The 14,867-nt window shown below is 40.5% G+C and overlaps 1 protein-coding gene and 1 long non-coding RNA gene across 2 annotated transcripts; both read right to left on the bottom strand.

Annotated features, from left to right (window-relative positions):
* Positions 1-442: 442 nt before the first annotated feature.
* Positions 443-6,358, bottom strand: LOC145895660 (uncharacterized). Its single transcript, XM_082984459.1, has 2 exons — positions 5,781-6,358; positions 443-5,702 (listed from the first exon to the last, which is right to left on the bottom strand). The coding sequence occupies exons 1-2, from the start codon at positions 6,356-6,358 to the stop codon at positions 443-445; spliced, it is 5,838 nt and encodes a 1,945-aa protein (XP_082840585.1).
* Positions 6,359-9,809: 3,451 nt separating this feature from the next.
* Positions 9,810-11,516, bottom strand: LOC145895165 (uncharacterized). The gene is made up of 4 exons (XR_014401601.1): positions 11,197-11,516; positions 11,017-11,115; positions 10,674-10,857; positions 9,810-10,449 (listed from the first exon to the last, which is right to left on the bottom strand). It is a non-coding gene; the product is annotated as an uncharacterized LOC145895165 (long non-coding RNA).
* Positions 11,517-14,867: the final 3,351 nt, after the last annotated feature.

Raw genomic sequence — 14,867 nt, 5'->3', positions numbered from 1 at the left:
AAACAACTGGGTCACTAATTACTGTGAGACTTGATGTTCACAGCAATAAAAACAGGTTACTTAACTTGTTAAGAATAATTAACTTAAATTTCCTGCAAAACAAATAACACAAGATTCGTAGACCCACGAAACTAACTACAGTTGTCAGCAAACTTGCCGAACACGAGGGGAGAATTTCTCCACGTGGAGGCGCTATTTATACAGAAATTTACCATTTGGGGAGACAGTAGATTTACGATGTAACATCCTCCCCCACAAATGTACGGCTCAGAAGAGTACATTTCCAATTCACAAACAAAAATAACATCGTAAATCACACAAGTTACGGAGACGAAAAATTTGCCAATTTCAATTGGCTAGTTGCAGCAAAGTCTGTATGAATAAACATGCGTGGGTGTTAGCTCAACAGCATAGCGTTCATTTCTTCATGTCTTCCTTCAATTTAGAGCACCACGCTCAATACTAGTAGTCGACGACTAGTTGTCGAATGCACTTGGGAACCGCTAGCCTCGAAAACAAGGCACAACTTTGCAATTGGCCTTTTGATTATGTTTGATTTCGTTTTGACGTCGACTTGTCTGACAACTCCATGTTTGTCCGGATAGGTATTTATAACTCGACCAAGGTCCCAGCCTCGACGGGGCATAGATTCGTTAACAACGAGAACAATATCGCCGACTTCGATATTTTTTCTTCTGTCTGGCCACTTTTGCCGCAAAGCGATGGTTGGCAAGTACTCATTGGTCCATCGTCTCCAAAATTCGTCAGCTAAGAACTGCACTTGGCGCCAGCGACGGCGGGTGTAGTTGTCCTTTTCGTCAAATTGCCCAGGTGCCATAATAGGGCTTGGCTTCTGTAACAGAATGTGATTGGGTGTCAAAGGAACGTCGTTGCTTGGACTAAACGTGACGGGCGTCAACGGTCTGGAGTTGAGTATATTTTCAACTTCCACCATCAACGTACGTAGGGTATCTTCACTAATAATCGGGGACTTGTGTAGCATCGAGTTCAGGATTTTTCGTATGGAACGGATTAATCTCTCCCATATGCCGCCCATGTGACTTGCTGCTGGGGGATTAAACGCCCATTTTATTCCTTTCTGTTGAAGATGAGCTTCCAGCTTCTCCTTGTTCAGCTCCTCCAGGGCTTCGCGTAAAACACGCTCTGCTCCCACAAAATTCGTTCCATTGTCGCTATAAATTTCAACTGGCTTTCCTCTTCGGGCAATAAATCTTCTCAAGGCGTTTATGAACGAGTCGGTTGACAAATCTTCGGCAACTTCGATATGCACGGCACGCATCGTCATGCAGGTAAAAATGCAGCCATATCTCTTTACTTCGCTACGGCCGCGCTTCACTAAAAACGGACCGAAAAAATCGATTCCGGTGTACGAGAATGGTGGCTCGTTCGGCTTCAAGCGTGCTGGTGGTAGATCTGCCATCAGTTGCTGACTGCGAGGCACGTTGCGTTTGCGGCAAGGTATACAGTGAACGAGAGCACGACGGACAGCTGCACCACCCTTGACAATCCAGTACTTCTGGCGGATCGCCGTCCATGTATGTGCAGTCCCTGAATGACCGCCTTGCTCGTGGTAATGCGTAATAATTAGCTTTGTCAAATGGTGATTACTTGGTAAGATGATGGGATGTCTGGATTCAAAGGGAATGGGTGCGTTGTCCAATCTTCCTCCAAGTCGAAGGACACCGCTTATCAGTTGCGGGTTTAACTTGTTTAAGCACTTCGTTTGGTTAGACTTCTTCAACCAGCGACGACCCTTTTGATCTGTGCCTAAATTCGACAGAGCTTCAAATGCAATTGGAAACGCTGACCTTTGGACATACTTCACCAATTCCAGCTCTGCCTGTAAAATCTCTTCAACAGTCAGTTTTCCCTTCTGAACAGTTTTCTTCGAATGCAGGTAGAGTTTGTACCGCAATATCCAGGCTACTGCCTTCTTCAACTTAAACAATGACGAAAACCTGTTTATTAAAGTGTCAACAGGATTGATTGTAGAACAGCAAGTTGCCATTGACTTTTTTACTTCAATTGGCTTAAATTCGTCTGGTACACATTCCTTAAGGGCAGGGTTACATGGCCAAGAACTTTCATGCTTCTGTAAAAATCTCGGACCCTTGAGCCATAAACTTGATCCAAGCAGCTTCTTCACTGAAATTCCTCGTGATGCTTCATCAGCCGGATTCTGCTTGGTTCCTACATGCCTCCATTGGGATGTGGTAGTTTGCTGATGTATTTTTGATAAACGATTTGCCACAAATGTGGAAAAACGCTTTCTCTCATTTGAAATGCTAAAAAGAACAGCACTTGAGTCAGTCCAAAATGTAGATCTACAATCAGGATAGTCCAAGTGTTCATGTAACCACTTGTCAGCTTTAACAGCAAGAACAGCTGCAACAAGTTCCAATCTGGGAATGCTTTCACTTTTTGGTGGAGTGACCTTAGATTTTCCACACAGAAAAGAACAATATACACAATGATTCTCATCCTCTTGTCGAAGGTAAGTAACAAATCCATAACCATTTACAGATGCATCACAGAAATGGTGGATTTGGCGTTCAATCACTCTTCCAAAATCTGGTGGGTTCAAACATCTTGGCAATAAAAGCTGCTTAAGTTCAGGCAGCTGACCACACCATTTTTTCCACCTTTCGGACAGGAATTCTGGGATTGTGTCATCCCAGCCCAACTTCAACTGAATAACTTCTTGCTGGATTCTTTTTGCAACTAAAACAACAGGTGCTGCAAAACCAAGAGGATCATATAGGGAATTAATGACCGACAATAGTCTTCTTCTGGTAAGTCTTTGTTCGTCAATATAGCTTCTTGTTCGAAACCCAAACTTGTCCTCAAATACATTCCAATACACGCCCAGCACTCTTTCCTTGACACTTTCTTTCGGGCTGATATCTTTCATTGATTTTGCTATTTCAGTTTCAGGGATCCGGTCCAAAACTGCTTGGCTGTTTGAAATCCACTTTGTGAGACGAAAACCTCCCCTTTGTAGCAATTTACAAAGTTGGAAAACAGTCTTAATTGCTTCCTCTTCAGTAGGTGCAGATGCTAAACAATCATCTACATAAAAATTGTGCTTCACTATTTCAGACACATGTTTGTCAAACTCATGTCCAAATTCCTCAGTGGTGTGCTTCAAACAGAATGTAGCCATACATGGGGATGAGGTGGCTCCAAATATGTGGACTAACATTCGGTGAACTGTTGGCTTCTTTGTGAGATCACCTTCAGGCCACCATAAAAACCTCAGTAAATTTGAATCACTCTTCTTTACTCTAACTTGGTGGAACATAGCTTCCACATCACCAACAATTGCAATTTGATTCTTTCGGAAGCGGGTTAGCACACTGACCAGACTGTTAACAAGGTCAGGACCCTGCATGAGACTATCGTTTAAGGACACACCTTTTTGTGTTGCAGCGCAATCAAAGACGACTCTGACTCTGTCTGGTTTATGTGGGTGATAAACTGGATGGTGAGGAAGGTACCACGTGGGGTCACTTGTTTGTAGTTCTTCAGTTGGCACCTGTTCAGCATATCCTTTGTCTATGTACTCTTGAATTCTTTCCACATATCCTTTGCAAAGGAAGTCATCCTTTTGCAAGCGCCTTTGCAAATACAGCAATCTTTTTTGCGCTGAAACTAAATTGTCTCCAGGTAATTTTACGCTATTCCTCTTGGGTAAAGGTAGGACAAAATGTCCATCCACATGTTTAACTTCTTCCTTCATAAACTTTAAAACCTTTCTGTCTTCCTTAGATGTGGGGAATTGCAAATCTCCAGGTTCTTCACAAAAATCTTGGTACCATGACCTTTGTATTCTTTGATCCAGTTCCAATGTTCTGATTCGATTGGCTTGCACATACCCTTTATCTGGTGATGGACCAATCAACGACCACCCCAGTGGAGTTCTCGCAGCAAATGGCTCCTTTTTCCCTCCAGTTCGAATCTCCAGGGTGCGATGAGCATACGGTGTATCGGTACCAATTAACAGCATAATTTCCTCACTGTCAACCTTTGGCATCTCAAGACCTTTTAGATGAGGCAAGCTTTGTAGATCCTCGTCAGTTGGGTAGGAGTATGGACTTACTGGAATATGATCCACGGACATGGCTTCTTCAATGTTGATGACTTCATTACCATCCATGGATACCACTTGTAAATCAACACCAATTCCTTCTAGCATCTTTGGCCTCCGCCCAAGTGTATCCATTTGAATGCGTTTGAACTTTCCCTTTAAACCAAGTTTTTCGATTAGCTTTGTATGACAAAACGTAGCATCGGACCCAATGTCAAGAAAGGCATAGGACTCGAATTCTCTGCCATTGGCAACAAACTTTACAGGTAGGACACTCATATATGCACTCCTTCCATTTTTTGATGTGTTGCAACAAACCTTCCCTGTACAAGGCACATCACTTACAGATGAACTTACATTTCTTGCATCAGGATTTCTTATAGCTGATGCACTTCTTGTGGGCAAATGCAATAATGCATGGTGCTTTCTTCCACAACCTTCTACAGAACAAGTAACAGCTTCTTTGCACTGCTTTGCAATGTGACCAGGATTTAGGCAATTGAAACATAAATACTTCTCACGAAACCAGTTGGCTCTTTCTGAAACAGATTTTTTCTTCAAACTAGGGCAGTCAACGAAGGAGTGACTTTGGCTGCAGAACAAGCACTTCGAAACTGATTTTGTAAACCTGGTCTGTGTGGGCGCTCTATTCGCCTTGGTTACAACTGTGTGAACAGAACTCTTCTTGGGTGGCTTGTCCTGGGGCTTCCTTTCTTCTCTTTTGCGAGGTACCAGCAGTTTTGCAAAAACAGTGTTGGCAACCTCTGCTTCTTCTTCAACAAACTCCACTAAATGCTGGAAATTTGCTTCTTCACCCTTTTCTCGGAGAATAGTAGCCGCACGACGTTTCCACAAATTCTGTGAGTTGTATGGTAACTTCAATACCAACTCAACCAACCTGTCAGTGGTGTTCAGATCACTAAAATTTCCCAAGCCTTTCAAAATCAAAAGACATTTGCGCAGTGAAGTAGCAAACTGCTGCAAACCATCAGAATCATCTGGTTTGAGATTTGGACCACTTGTAAGTTGGCGAACAAAGGCTCTTGACACTATGTATGGTTTTCCGAAATTGTCATATAGAATGCTTTGAGCTTGAGCGTATCCCAATTCAGGTGGCATAACTGTACAATGCTCAATTAATGAGTAAGCTTTTCCTTTGCAATAATTCATTAGATAGTTCATCTTTACTCGATCAGAAGGTGCCTTCTTTTCAATAGTGGCTTCGAAACTTCTGATAAATGGCCAATAATCCATTGGTTCTCCATGAAATTTCAGTGAATCTGTTTTTGGTGTAGACATTGCATCACCAACTGCAGCCATTATTCCACGCACAACAGCACTTTCAGGTTGTACAGTTTCTGCTTTAGATGGGTTTGCTGGGTCAGCTTTGTCCAGCGGAGAGGTGTACTTGGACTTGCAGGGCTTCAACAATAGAACTTCATTTTCTTCAGCAAGACCATCATGAAAAAGTTTTGGAATATCGGTTTCATTTGATCTCATTTTCCCATCATCTAGAGACACATTAGAAGCTGCCTCCCAAATTTTAACTTCTGCTTCAGCTTCTTCAATTTCACACTGTGCTGCTAGTGTTTGCCTTTGAGCTTCAAGTTTTTGTTTTTCATGTTCAAGTTGTTGTTTTTCATGTTCAATTTGTTGTGTTTTCTCAACATGCCGTGATCTCACTTGAGCCTTTTCAAGACGAACCTTTGCTTCCAACCGCTTTACACTGGATGATGTACTTCCCTGTGTCTTTGTAGAGCTTCTTGAAAAATGGGTAGACTTGGAAGAGCTCGTCCTCGCACTTCGGGCCTGTTGCACAGCCGGAAAAGTACGAACAGCAACTGGAGATGTAACGAATGACGAAGAACTAACATCAATGTTCTCTCCAACCTGAATTTTGAAATTCGTTTGAAACTGACCAATTCTTGCTTCCATTTCCTTCTTACATTGAATGACTTCCTGTAACTGTAGTTGAAAGTCATCATGCCTTTCACCTGATGGTACCCACTCTAAAAGCTTAGAGTATGTGTTTATCAAGCGAGTTGAAACTTCTTCAATACGTTTTGAAACAGAATTAACCAATGAAATATCTTTGTACATGATTGCATTTTCAGCAGTCTTATACCAGTCATTCAGTAATTCTTTGTCATGCTTCAGTTGGATCATTGATGGTGCAGCATGTTTTTTCAGCACTACTTGGTGCCTAGATATTGGTGATGAAAAGGATTGACCTCCTTCACTTCCAGGCATAGCTTCACTTTAAATCAAAAACGTTTGTTTTGCAAACGTTTCGAAAACTTCGAATGTAACGCCTACTTCAGTGCTCCTGGTGGGCACAGACGTCCACTCTGGTGCTTCTACGTAGATTCAAAAACGCGCCTGCCAGGTCCCAACTACAGGCTTCTTCCCACTAATATCCAACAAAATTCCAACAGTTTATTGTATTAACAAAGCCCTTGTTGGCTTCAATTAGCGAGATGTACTTCACGGGATTAGGCGGACGGTTTTCTAAATGAAATATTGGGCCATGAGTACGATAGAAAAATGCCGGTTTCAAAGATAAAACATTCTTACCGAAACGTTTTGACCAGGACTTTAAACAGTTAATTTTCAACGAGCATTCAAGTCGAACTGCAAGTAACAAACAAAGTACACTTTAAACCAGGTTTGACAATTCAAGACAATGGCTATTGACATAAACACACATGCAAATAAAACAACACTTACCGAAAACAACTGGGTCACTAATTACTGTGAGACTTGATGTTCACAGCAATAAAAACAGGTTACTTAACTTGTTAAGAATAATTAACTTAAATTTCCTGCAAAACAAATAACACAAGATTCGTAGACCCACGAAACTAACTACAGTTGTCAGCAAACTTGCCGAACACGAGGGGAGAATTTCTCCACGTGGAGGCGCTATTTATACAGAAATTTACCATTTGGGGAGACAGTAGATTTACGATGTAACACCCTCCATAGTGAGAAGATGCCCAAGGTATTCGACGCTTTGCTGAGCGAATTGGCATCTCTCCAATCGGCAACGCAGACCCTTTTCATCACGACGTTGAAGCAAACGACGCAAATTCCGCATATGATCCTCCTTAGAATAGCCACTGACAAGGATGTCATCCAAAAATACCGCTACACCCGGTAAATCATGTCGTTCGTCAACTTTTGGAATTAACTCGGTGCCGATGAAATTCCGAATGGCAGAACAATTTGAAGAAAAGCACCTCGATGAGTACTGGGCGCTAACCTCTCTCGGCTTTCGGGGCCAAGTCTGGCCTGGTTGTATGCATCTGCCAGTCTATCTTGGTAAAACCGTGACCTCCACCCAATTGCTGCATTAGATCACTTGGTAACGGCAGCGGCTGGCGGTGTGCTGTGTGCTGTGTCTAGTCGGGAATTGACCGTCACCGAGTAATCGCCACACACACGCACTTTACCAAATGTCCGATCTGTTAATGGGGATTTCCGTACTGGAACTACCGGTGTTCCCCAACCGTTAAATTGCACTGGCGTCCATATTCTGTTTCGAATTCCTACTTCGTATTATTGGTTCAAATCGTCAAGCAGAGCAAACGAAACCGGCCTTAGCTTGTGATACACTGGAGTTGGGTTGTGCTTGAACTGCACCTCTAACTCGACGCCTTGTAAAGTTCCCAAACTTTTTTTTAAACAAATTTGGAAAATCCATGCAAATTCTCGTAAGCACGCTTGTCTGTATTTGGAACGTAGACTTTCCACCAGCAAGAAATAATAATATTCAGAGGATGACCGGAGGCGGATCGGTAAGCAACGCTAGTGGACTCCAGCTTCGGTAGCCCAATACTTTTCCAAACGTTGGTTGACAAAATGTTACCACCTGCAGTGGTATCTAGTTCCACCTTGAATGATTTGGAGTCGACAACAAGTGGAATGACCAATTTTGGTACCACTTTGCAGTTAACAGAGGCCACCAACCTCACACTTGAAATCTGGGTCTTCTTACGACACACAGCTTGCAGATGCCCTATGCGTTTGCAGAAATTGCACCTCAAATTTTCAAAACGACAGGTTGATGCAAAATGTCCAGCTCCTCATCGGTGGCACTTTAACGATTCCTTTGGGGTATCCCGGAAAATCAAGTTCTTTGGCATCTTACCTTATTTTAGCTTATTGACAGACGACTCCCTTTCAGGACCAAAAACTGTTTCTTTTGTCATCTTGGCTGCATCTTTAGTTTCCAAAGCAATTTGTATTGCTCTTGCGAACTTCAGTTCGTCATCGTTGACCTTGAACAGAGCCTTTAACACTGCCTCGTTGTTCACGGAACAAATTAACCTTGTCCGCAGTGTTTCGTCCAGTGGATCCTTGATAGAAGCAAAATCACAGGTAACAGCATCTTCGCTGATTCTAGTGGCTAATTCCTGTATGGTTTCGCCTGGCCTCCTTTGCATGTCACTCCAGAACTGAACCTCTCACGAACAATTTCGGGTCAAACTGGTCCTTCATGAATGCAACAATTTCTTCCATGCGTAATTGGTTAACTATGGTTTTTCATGATTGGGCAAGTTAGTTTACCGACATGCGTATAGCTAACCTAGCCTAAAATTACCACCTTTCCGTTTTTGTAATCTTAATGGACGGTTTACTCTTTCGTGTAATTTTGCCTTTTCCAGATATACTTAACCCGTTTCAAGCATGTTAATGACGATTGACTACGCCCGTGGAGTCCGTGGCAATGCTCGTCAATTCCTATCTCACGGCCTTCGGGAACAAAGGCGATATTATATACCTTAGACGCATGTCAAGGCCTTTAATATTTTGTTTAAACTTGGTCTTTTGGAACCGTTTTCTACACTCTTACATTTACACCCAGTCTTTCTGACGCAATCGCTAGTTATCTCGCTTGCGCTACTTCTTCTAAGTCTCCTTTGTCGCGTATTCACAGCAATTGTATCTTTGTTTCTGCCTCGTCTTTGAAATCTTCCTATATATTTGCGATTCTTTCCACAAATAAACAGATCATAGTTTTCGGTATAACAGATCACAATGTGATCATGGCTTTTGGTCGCATCGACAAGCACAGATCTCGGTTTTGTTCTGACAGGACCTGCAGGCAGCATGTTGTCTCACCTGGACTTTCTGGACAAGTTTATTGTTGGGTTTGCGGTGATACAATTCCGTCTAAACCTTTCGACAAACCAACTGCGACCCTTTACAGCCACGTTTCCTCAGATTTTGTTTGCTAAAAACATATCCAACTTATACCAAACAAAATAAAGACATCATTGAAACCCGTAGTTCCAAAGTTTCGAGCTTAGATTTGGAAAAAAATATGTAGCCCAAAAACCATTTTTTTTTGCTAATACTTTGGGTTGAATTCACCAAGTTAGATTAATCCAAGATTAAGCTAATCCTGGATTAAACATGGGATTATCCCAGAATACCCTATTCACCAACCGGGATTATATTTTAATCCAGGATTAAAGTACCGAAAATTTAATCCTGCTATACCCCAAGTTTAAGGTTGGATTAAGTCGAATTTGACAACGTTAGAGGTGTTTTAAAATTATGAAACTTGGTAAAATTTCCTAAAAACGTCTGATAAATATATTTTAATCAAAAATTTGCAAAAAAAGTTTAAAAATAAAAATATTTAAAAATCTCCTTAGATAAGACTAGTGGGTATTGTAAAACATATCATGGATGTAATAGATTTATTGGATTTCATTGAAAACGATACAAGTGAGCACAATACAACAATCAGAAGAAATATACGTGATAGAATAAACCCTCTGGAAAAGTTTAATGAAGCAGAATTTACAAGTCGATTTAGGTTTTGCAAGGAAAATGTGATTCAGTTATTACAGTTTATAGAGAATGATCTATACTGTGTCACTACGAAGAACCACTATATTCCACCTATTTTACAAATATGCACTGCTTTGAGATTTTTTGCAACAGGGCATTTCCAAAAGACAGATGGTGACCTAATAGGCATTAGCCAATCATCTTCATGCTGAATTATTCACAGAGTATCAAAAGCAGTGGTAAAGAGACACAAAATGTTCATTGATTTTCCATCTGGTGAATTGTTGCAAATTGTGAAAGCCAGGTTCTATGAAGTGGCTGGTTTTCCAAATGTGATTGGTGCAATTGATTGTTCACATGTCCCCATAGTCTCGCCTGGTGGAGATACTGCAGAAATATATCGAAACAGAAAGGGATATTTCTCCATCAATGTGCAAGCTGTCTGTGATCCTGATATGCTCTTCACCAATCTGGTTTGTCGATGGCCCGGTTCCACTCATGACTGCAGGATATTTGACAACAGTCACTTGTGTCACCAACTAGAAAACAAATTAATTGAAGGGTTACTACTTGGTGATGGAGGATACGCTTGCAGAAATTATATGATGACACCACTTCTAAATCCAAGCAACCAGAAAGAAAGAAATTACAATTCTTCACACATTACCACAAGAACAAAAATTGAGCGTGCATTTGGAGTTTGGAAACAACGTTTTCGCTGTTTGAGGATTCCAATGAGAACAAATGTAACAAATACACTAACCATTATAGTTGCCACAGCCTGCTTACACAACTATGCTGTGCGAAAGGGTGAAGTTCTCGAAGAGTTTGATGACCCCAATGAACATATCAGTGTACTTGATGCATCCAATAACAATCAAGAACCATCTGTTGCAGGTCGGGTTTTACGAAACCATATTATAACACAAAATTTTTAACAAATACACCTGAAAAATATGGTGATTTTGTTAGGTAAGAACAGAAAGAAGGTGGTCAGAATAGAAAAAGAACAGAAAAGAAATAATCACAATAAACAAATACAGTGAATGGAACTGAATTGGCATGCAAACATCAGAATACAAGAAAAATGGTGTGATATGTGTCACCTGAGGCTGAAGTGTTAGGATCTGTGCAATCAGTTAAATCTAATACTGCATCGTCATCAAATTCATTAGACAATGGATTGAGAACCGTTGATATTAAAGCTGCAAAGTATATTAATTACAATGTATACAGACAATAGTAGTGGTTTTAGAAGTAGATGTGCATGACATAAACAATTCAACCTTCAACTTTCTCTGAAGTGCTGTCTGATGAAATTGATGGTGGTCCACCTCCTGTTTTTACACGCTCTCTTCTATTGAAAGCAGCACTTTTTTTGCTTGATGCTTTCATATTTTTCCACAGCCATTTAAGCTGCTCGATCGACCTTGATTGACTAACTGCTGTTAAACTCTTGTTCTATTTTCTTCCAAGCATCATCTTTTTGTTTTTTTGTTAAATGATCAGATTTTTTGCATTCTACTACGTCATGATATGACTCAATCAATGAAATCAAAAGATCTTTTTCCAATGAGCTAAAGTTTGCTGAACGAGGCATTTTCACTACTTAAACTGAAATCCGCAGAAATATAGTTAAATTAAATTAATTGAATACATTGTAATTACAAAAATGCAACTGCTACAATTCTCATGCACAATCAGAAGCCATAAAATTAATAATATTAATGAAACTTTTGTGTTTTTGACATATTCAATACACTTTTACACGTTCGGAATCACTACATTCGCCAAAATTGCCACTCGCGCTTTCTGGTGACTCAGCAAAATCGTGGATTAACTATTTAATCCGGATTAAACCTTGGATTAAGTTATCCCGGTTTAATCTTGGTTGGTGACTACCAGTTTAACTCCAGGCTTAAACCGGGATTAATTAATCCTGGATTAAGCCCTAATCCGGATTAAGTTAATCCTGCTTGGTGAATTCGACCCAGTTTATGTATAAGCACACTCATTGAAAGTGGTTGATTTGCATTCCTTAGAATGTTACTTATTGCCCATTGCTAATGAGCAAAATCAAATCATGCGTATTGCAGTTTTTATTTTAATGTAAAAAAGTTAAAATTGTATTCATTCATGCGTAAAGCTATTTCTCAAAATTATTTTCTTCTCACCGAAATAATAACCACCCTCATTCTGGCAGAATTCTGGCAGAATAATTTTGCAAATTTGCCACATTCTACAAGGTACAACCGGCATTTACTCAAAAATTGTTTTTTTTTGGATTAGAATCAAATTACAGAGGTGAGCAAGCAGATCAAACCTCAAAAAACATTTAAACAACATTTTCCGCAGCTGTATCAAACAAAAAAATCGCGAATTAAAAAAATCGCCTGGTTTTGCGATTCAGCATAATGGCGGCATGCGAAAAACTAGTCTAATACAAAGAATTCTGCTCGGCGTTCTAGCAATAGGTGCCAATATTGACCAATATCAAGGGAACGGAAATTTAATTCTCTACAACATGCAATTAACAAATTTGAAATTAAGGTGCCGGATGACCTTCAAATCGCCCATTGAAGACGACCCGCTTTGAGCGAATCAGCAGCATAATGGCGTAATGTCGGCATGCGAAAAACTTCCCTATTAAAACAATTCTGCTCGGCGTTCTAGCAATAGGTGCCAATATTGACCAATATCAAGGGAACGGAAATTTAATTCTCTACAACATGCAATTAACAAATTTGAAATTAAGGTGCCGGATGACCTTCAAATCGCCCATTGAAGACGACCCGCTTTGAGCGAATCAGCAGCATAATGGCGTAATGTCGGCATGCGAAAAACTTCCCTATTAAAACAATTCTGCTCGGCGTTCTAGCAATAGGTGCCAATATTGACCAATATCAAGGGAACGGAAATTTAATTCTCTACAACATGCAATTAACAAATTTGAAATTAAGGTGCCGGATGACCTTCAAATCGCCCATTGAAGACGACCCGCTTTGAGCGAATCAGCAGCATAATGGCGTAATGTGGGCATGCGAAAAACTTCCCTATTAAAACAATTCTGCTCGGCGTTCTAGCAATAGGTGCCAATATTGACCAATATCAAGGGAACGGAAATTTAATTCTCTACAACATGCAATTAACAAATTTGAAATTAAGGTGCCGGATGACCTTCAAATCGCCCATTGAAGACGACCCGCTTTGAGCGAATCAGCAGCATAATGGCGTAATGTCGGCATGCGAAAAACTTCCCTATTAAAACAAAAAATGCACTAAAACTGCACCTAACACGCTGAAAATCGCTATACCACGTGACTTCTTGCTCATTCAACCAGAATATTGACCCCAATGCATCACCGGTTGCCTTGTGACGAAACTGAGAATCTCTATGACGCAGGAGTACAAGACAAGCATTCCCCGCGGGCAAAACTATTTTAATAGAGTTGCTGATATGCGGTCTTTAGTCCTATTTTGATAAAATAAAGTTTGGTCCTGGCATTGAAATTCGTTTTGGTCGAAGATTGCCTTTCTTTTTGTTTGTCCCTTATGACGCATTGACGTTGATGAGGACATATTATTGACATCGCCATACTTTTGACACAATGTAAGGTTTTCAAAGAAATAAGAGTCTTCAATATTTTGCTATGGAACAAGCGACGAATTTAAGAGCACCTCAAATCTGTTTTGGTGCAGAAATCGTGTTTGGAGATTGGTTTTGTTTGGTTAAAAGGTTTGGATAACAGCGCTTTAAATTAAGAGGCAACATATGATTCTCATTATCTATCATACCCCCGCCCATGCAAAATTTACGATATGGTAACGCTTTTATTTCTTTCCTATTATGGCTATAGTTATCTTCCCGATAAGGGTTATTCCTCTGGTCGCCCAAAGGTTCATAACTATGTTGGCTTTTTCAGGGAAGGGAGAAAGTTTAATTCAATTATTTTTTTAAGATTTTTGAGAAATCAGTATCCGAACCTTTTGTAAAAACAATGCAAACAGGGATGATTTTTATTCATGCAGACCACGAACAAAGTTAAGGAGAGTGGGTCATCTTGGCCACGTTCTATGTCAAACGATTCCAAGAAATATGGTTTCGAAAATTTGCATGTAGGCCTATGTAGAAACATGGTAATGGTCCCTAATGTCGATAATGTCGAACAGCAACCGGATATTTGACCCTATATATCGGTGCGGTTGGAAGCCGTGTCGCTTCTTCGATAGAAAACCACGTATCTTGCGTTGACGACTTTTAAGGAGATCTTGTAGTCCATGTTTAGCAAAGGTATCGGGCGATAATTTGGGAATATAGAAAACCTTTCCCACTATTAGGAAACAGGGTGACAACTCCTTTACATTGTGAATAGATATTCTACCTGATTAAGTTTCCGTTCTCTTGATATTGGTCAATATTGGCACCTACTACAAGAACGCCGAGCAGAATTGTTGTAATAAGGAAGTTTTTATTGACATTACGCCATTATGCTGCTGATTCGCTCAAAGCGGGTCGTCTTCAATGGGCGATTTGAAGGTCATTCGGCACCTTAATTTCAAATTTGTTAATTGCATGTTGTAGAGAATTAAATTTCCGTTCTCTTGATATTAATCAATATTGGCACCTATTGCCAGAACGCCGAGCAGAATTGTTTTAATAGGGAAGTTTTTGGCATGCCGACATTACGCCATTACGCTGCTGATTCGCTCAAAGCGGGTCGTCTTCAATGGGCGATTTGAAGGTCATCCGGCACCTTAATTTCAAATTTGTTAATTGCATGTTGTAGAGAATTAAATTTCCGTTCTCTTGATATTGGTCAATATTGGCACCTATTGCCAGAACGCCGAGCAGAATTGTTTTAATAGGGAAGTTTTTGGCATGCCGACATTACGCCATTACGCTGCTGATTCGCTCAAAGCGGGTCGTCTTCAATGGGCGATTTGAAGGTCATCCGGC

This window comes from Ascidia mentula, chromosome 3, assembly GCF_947561715.1.
Source record: "Ascidia mentula chromosome 3, kaAscMent1.1, whole genome shotgun sequence".
NCBI classification, from domain to species: Eukaryota; Metazoa; Chordata; class Ascidiacea; order Phlebobranchia; family Ascidiidae; genus Ascidia; species Ascidia mentula.
Note: the sequence above shows the minus strand (reverse complement) of the source record. Positions and strands in the feature narration are given on the sequence as shown.

What these genes read in the sequence shown, in the direction of transcription:
- LOC145895660 (XM_082984459.1), bottom strand. Translation starts at nt 6,358, where the DNA reads ATGCCTGGAAGTGAAGGAGGTCAATCCTTTTCATCACCAATATCTAGG. An exon ending in AAGGCTCAAGTGAGATCACG is followed by an intron (nt 5,703 to 5,780) that starts GCATGTTGAGAA and finishes TGAAGCTCAAAG; the next exon opens with GCAAACACTAGCAGCACAGT.